The following is a 6,413-nucleotide window of genomic DNA, read 5'->3' on the forward strand; positions in this document are numbered from 1 at the left end:
TCACATGATTTGTTGCTTTTTAGCTCTAATGGATATTCATTCAATTATAGACACACATCATCAATACTAACAACTTTAAAGTCTCAACTATTGATGTTACATTATTAAAAATATTAAGCATTAAATTAACAAATACTATTATAACAAGTATTGGAACATGATCAACTACTAGATCATTTCCCTAAACATATTCAAAAAAAAATGATAAAACTCAAACTAAAAATTAATTAAAAAACTGATCAAATCAATATCGAACCTCAACCTGAATAATTTGTCTGAGTTATTCTTACTCCAGATTACTTTTATGAGCTGTGCAACTATTTGTCCCAAGAAAAATCTGAAAGCAAAATTGAAAAACGAAAGCTCGAGCAATATCGGATAAAATTATTTATAAATCTGAAACATGGTGGTGAATAATTGATTTCTTTCGTCTGTCAAACTTATGTGGGACATTCTTCCAGTTCCATCATCTTTTTTCTGTGGTGTCTTTTCCACTTTACAAGAGTTACTTTCTAATGTTTGTTAGAAATTTTCAGACTTTCATTTAATTCTCTTCCACTTTTATTTGAATATATTATGTGTAGTCTCATATTCAGGACTTTCATTTAATTGTCTTCCACTTTTATTTGAATATATTATGTGTAGTCTCATATTCAGGCTTTAAAATATCCGAGGTGTCACTGCCTTTGCACAGAGAATTATTATGTTGAGAAGGACCTTATGGAAACCAACAAGAAATTAGTACGTGGGTGTGTGGATGACTTACTTTCTTGGAAGTCCTTCAAAATTTCTTGGATTGTGATTTTGTTATTGGAAGATCTTATCGTCTGAATCAGATGTTAATCTGGATCTGGGCGTATGAATAATTGACTTCTAGCAGGTTTCACAGATGCCATGCTGCTAATTTCTTGAGACATACTTCAGGTTTCATCCTCCTTTTGTGTGATGGCCTTTCCACTTTATAAGAGTTAAAACCTCTAATTTCTGTGACCCACAGACTGCAAAGGCGGGGAGTTTGGATTGCTAGACGTTAAGAGGATAATCAAGATGAAAAGGCGGGTTTGTGCTTTGATAAGCCTGCTTCAATTCTTAATTTGTGGTTACGCACAGCAGCCGAATGGGAATAGCACTAATTTTTCCTTTGCCTACTTCAGCCAGAACAACAGCCAGCAGCTCATATACATGGGGAACGCTTCCTTTCCGGCTGAGCGGGGTTATATTGATCTCACACCAGATCCATACGCCACTTTAAACGTTTCTCTTCCAAACGAAACGGCTTCAAATGTGGTGTTTCCGAACTGCATCGGAAGGGTTCTGTACCGGCAGCAGCTCACGATGTGGCCGGTGAGTTTCACCACCGTCTTCACCATCTTCGTCAAACCCGTCGTTTTCAATGGTGACGGTCTTGCCTTCATCATCGTCCCGAACAACAAAATCTTTTTAGCAGGGAGCGACCGGGCTATGCTCGGCCTCTTCGACTCTTCCACAAACGGAAGCACGACTGGGCAACTTGCAATCGAATTCGACACGTACAAGAACCGATTCGACCCGGACGGCAATCATGTGGGCATCGACATCCAGGGCATCATATCCAACGTAACCGCGGGTATGGGAGAACACGGCATCGACATCAAGGCTGGGCGAGCTATACAAGTGCGGGTCGACTATGACGGGTGGGCTAAATCCCTGCAAATCTATGCGCGCTATGCAAACAATACTTCGGCCTACGCGAGCATTCTGAACCACACGGTGGAGCTCGAAAACACTGTTCCAAAATCGGCGTACGTGGGATTTTCTGCGTCAACAGGAAGTTCATACGAGATACACAGAATTCTCGACTGGAATTTCAGCTCGGTGATTTTACCCAACTCTTCTCTTAAATTGCTCCCAGTGAAAACGCCCGGAGGATCTGGCGGTGGGGTCGAAATCGGCGTCTTGGCGGGATCCATTACAGTCGGATTAGTTCTGGTGGGATTATTATTAATCTGGTGGTTCGTGGTGAAGAAAAAGAAGGCTGCTTCAAATCTTGGATACTTCAGCCGGGAACTGGCAGTGATTCAAAACGCGCCTCACCGGTACCCTTACAGGCAACTCGCAGCCGCCACAAACAACTTCAGCGAAGCGGAGCTTCTGGGGACTGGCGGGTTCGGTAGCGTGTACAGAGGAAACCTTAGCGGCGGAGGGAACGAACTGGCGGCGTTGGTAGCGGTGAAGAAAATTTCGGCGGGGTCAAAACAGGGGGCAAAGGAGTTCATCTCAGAAATCACCACCATTGGTCGCCTACGCCACCGGAACCTGGTGCAGCTTCATGGCTGGTGCCACGAGCGCGATGAGCTTCTCCTTGTCTACGATTACATGCCCAACGGAAGCCTGAACAGATTTCTCTTCAACAGAACAGGGGTCACGCCCTTGAATTGGCCCCGGCGTCACAGGATTTTGTGTGGCCTGGCTTCGGCTCTACTGTACCTGCACGAAGAATGGGAGAAGAGGATCGTTCACCGGGACGTGAAGCCCAGCAATGTGATGCTCGACGTGGAGTTCAACGCCCGACTTGGGGACTTCGGTCTGGCCAGGTTTATCGAGCACGACGATTCTACTCCTGATGTGACGACCCGGCTGGCGGGTACGCCCGGGTACATGGCACCAGAGTGCAGCTACACGGGCAAGGCAACCGCAGAGTCGGATGTGTTCAGTTTTGGGATCGTGCTGTTAGAGGTTGCCACTGGTAGGCGGGTGCTGGAGCGGAAGTCTCCATTGGCTGAAGGGAATTTTGGTGGACTGGGTTTGGGGGCTCTACAGCCAGAATAGTGTTTTGGAGTGTGTGGATCCCAAATTGGATGGGTCTGATTATGATGCAGAGGAGATACGAAGGGTGTTGATCTTGGGGCTCGCCTGCTCGCATCCTGATCCACATTTACGCCCTTCTATCAGACAAGCTGTTCAAGTGCTCATAAACCCTAATAAAGAGCTGCCGCAGCTCCCTTCCACCAGGCCGATGGCGATCTATGTTGTTTTGCCACCGGTTGGAGCTGTGTTTTCTCACTCCACCTTGTCTAGTCTCGTGCCCGAAAGTAGCATTGGAACCATTACTACTTCAGTACATAATGGGAGGTAAGTCCCCTCCCTTTATTCGTCTTGCTTTCCTTTTCTTAATCTGTCGGTTTATGGTGAACGTTAGGTAGCTTTGTGTAGTTGTCTTATGTATATAATTTCTAAGTAAGTTTTTATCACCAATGTTTCATATCGGTGACCTATCATCAGATTAATCTTAACATACAGTTTTAGCATCAGGTTAAATAAGATCTTTATAAAACAGAAACAACTTTAAGATCAACATTTTTTATCATATGTTATAAAATAATTAGATCGATATATTCTCCTTTTCTTAATCATTTAAGTTTATGGTGAACATTAGCTAGCTTTTTGTAGCTCTCTTTCTAATCTTTCTTGACTATTTTTGAGTCTGATTGTATGTAAGCTTTTATCATTAATGTTTTGGATCATACTTTGTGATCTATCATCAAAATGGAAGAGAGATTCGTGAGAGTTCCATATTAACATTAACATGTGTATGTTAAGATTCGATACCTTTCATAAGAAAAATTGCGTACACTCTTAAATTAATAGGGCAAGTTTTAGCATCATGTAAAATGAGATTTTTGTAAAATTGAAATTACTCAAAGATTGGCATTTCTCACTATATGTTATAATATAATTAATTGAGCACTGTAAAAATTTCAAAAGTAGTGTTTGGTAAATTTGTGCTTGTTGAGTTGTTTGCCTAAAAAATTTGAGGTGAAATTTCAGCAAAGCATTTAAGTATAAAATATATAGATTGCAAACTTAAAATTTTAGAGATCTATATTGTATAATTTTATTTTTTTCATAAGAAACAAATGGTTATTTTAGTTTATGTGTAATAGGTCAATATAATAATTGGTAATCAATATAAGTAATATTTTATTTGAAAATATTATTTAATTATCTTACAATTTTAAAATGCTTTTATTCAAAAATTAAATTTCTTTTATAAACTTAATTTGTAATACTTTGCTATTTTTTGATTGATTTATTGTGATAATTTACTTCGATTGTGATTTCTTTAGTTTGCATATATAAATGGAAGTATGATTTTTATTTTTATTTTTTGCATAATTAGAATGGTTGTGTGGGACCAATTTATCTATCTACTAGTGATACAATGAAATATTAATATGACAATATTGAACAACTTCTTGTTGTATAAATTACTTCAATCTACATATTTTGACTATTGTTTTCTATTTGAAGATATAAATAATATACCAATTTCAAAAAAGTTTAACTTTTATATATGCATAGCTTAACTAATTTAAAAGATGTCATATTTATTAATACAATTCATTAATAATTCACTAACATATATAAAATTCCAATTATATATTGCACACAAGTTGCTACCATGTGGGTAACTTCAGTTAAATATTAAATAAAGAAAAATAGTTTTTACGTGTTCCCAAAGGGGAGAATTTTGAATATTCGTGCTCTCAATTGTTTCTATGCAAAATGAAGAGAGGGTTCATTTTTAGTTCTCAAAATCACTCTTTCCATTAATTTCCTAAGCTTATCAAAGTTATAATGCACTAAGCTTTTTCTATATCGTAGAAGACAAATTTTGAATTCGTCATTCTCCTTGAGCTCCTCTCTATTGAAAATTTTGGCAATGTCCATATCATAACTCCTCCTATCACAGTTGGAGATATATTCCATCACTTCACTATGCCACTAATCTTTGAAGTTCTCATTTCCCCATATTTTTGTATCTATCATGTCAATTATTTTGGTTAATAGATCATCCATTATTTATTGGCATTATATGTGCTCTCCTTTTAACTTATGTGTTATAAGGGTGGATATTACCACTCTCTTAATTGTTGACACACTTATTATGAATGGATGTTGGAATAGGTGCAATAAATTCTCTTCTCCACACTCGCACTGCACTCCTCTCATGGACAAATATCTATCCATCTTCCACATCTTCAACTCTTTTAAATTTTTTAAATATATCCATCACTTTTATCTACACTCAAAAATCTATTTTATTAAATTTCTTGTAAATTTTCTCTTCATTTTTTATCTGTTTGGAACAACCAAAATCAGATGTTCTATTATGTTTCAACCTTAAGACTTTTATCCTTTCTTTTATTTACATCTAGGATCCCTAAAGGATTTTACCACAATCCTATTTGATTTGACATAACTATCAACTCATTATGTTCTACTCCTCTATTATCCAAAAAGTCTATAGTAGTGTTTGCTTCCTAAAATATATGGCATAGAGAAAATACTGAAATCTATCTAGAACAAGGGTGATTGCTTCTATCCATTCATTTCACTTTCAATTTAGAAATATTCTACTTCTAATCCCATTAATGCATATCCTTGATTCATATTCCATATTGATTTTTCTTATGTACTTTCATTCACATATTTTATTATCCTTTGAAGAGTGCCTCAAATTTTGCCTCACTAGTTGTTCCAAATAGAATATCCTTTTATAGTGCCCAAATGAGGACTCCCACCTCATATTCGATAATGTAGCCTACACCTAAGGCCCCAATAGTGCCTTTGGAAGCTCCATAAAAATGTATTTTTAATCTCCCCTTTGGAGGGGCCATCCACCTTGCTTCTTCTTTTTCCCTTAAATCCCTCTTTGTCATCCTTTATTAAAATTCCCATGGTCAAATTCATTAAATTTTATTCCTTCATTATTTTACTATCCCATTGTGTAAGTTTTGTAGACCTTCATTTTGAGCTTTTAACTTTGGTATTCAAAAATTCACATATAATTACTTCTATTATATTATTTATTACTTTCACTCGTGACTATTTTTCCTATAAAGTTTTCTAATTCCTCTCTTTCAACAATTGCCATATGACCAAAGATGGGCTTTCTATCCATAGTCGTGGTCATAAATATTCTTGATACAAATATTGCTATATAATGAAGAGATCCCAAATTTCCTTTTAGAGTGAACATTTCCAACTTAACTTCTCCAAGAATAATACCAAAATTTTCTTGCAAACTTGCGTACTTAAAAAATAATCTAGATGTATTGTTTCTACACCATTTTCACATAAAAGCATCACATGTGGCCTTGAATTCCTACCATATGTGACCTCGTTAACCTATTAACATACATTTGTGCAATACAATACAAGAAAAAGTTTCCACTTTTGGAAGAATAACTGACCCCTATAAGATATATACTATCCACCCATCAGTGTATTGGTGAATATTTTGAATTTAGTATACTAATATAATAAAGTAAAGATCTAAATTTGTACCACACCACATCAATTGATCTTCTTTCTATGTAATCAAAATTTTACTTTTCTTCAAATCCTATCATATTTTTACCTTTCTCACA

General features: G+C 36.7%; 1 protein-coding gene across 1 annotated transcript; it reads left to right on the plus strand.

Moving 5' to 3' along the window:
• The first annotated feature begins 859 nt into the window (after positions 1-859).
• On the plus strand, positions 860-3,370 carry LOC131067293 (L-type lectin-domain containing receptor kinase VIII.1-like). Its single transcript, XM_058002253.2, has one exon. The coding sequence runs from the start codon at positions 1,048-1,050 to the stop codon at positions 2,806-2,808; it is 1,761 nt and encodes a 586-aa protein (XP_057858236.2). The 5' UTR covers positions 860-1,047; the 3' UTR covers positions 2,809-3,370.
• Positions 3,371-6,413: the final 3,043 nt, after the last annotated feature.

This window comes from Cryptomeria japonica, chromosome 6 (genome assembly GCF_030272615.1).
Source record: "Cryptomeria japonica chromosome 6, Sugi_1.0, whole genome shotgun sequence".
Lineage (NCBI taxonomy): Eukaryota > Viridiplantae > Streptophyta > Pinopsida > Cupressales > Cupressaceae > Cryptomeria > Cryptomeria japonica.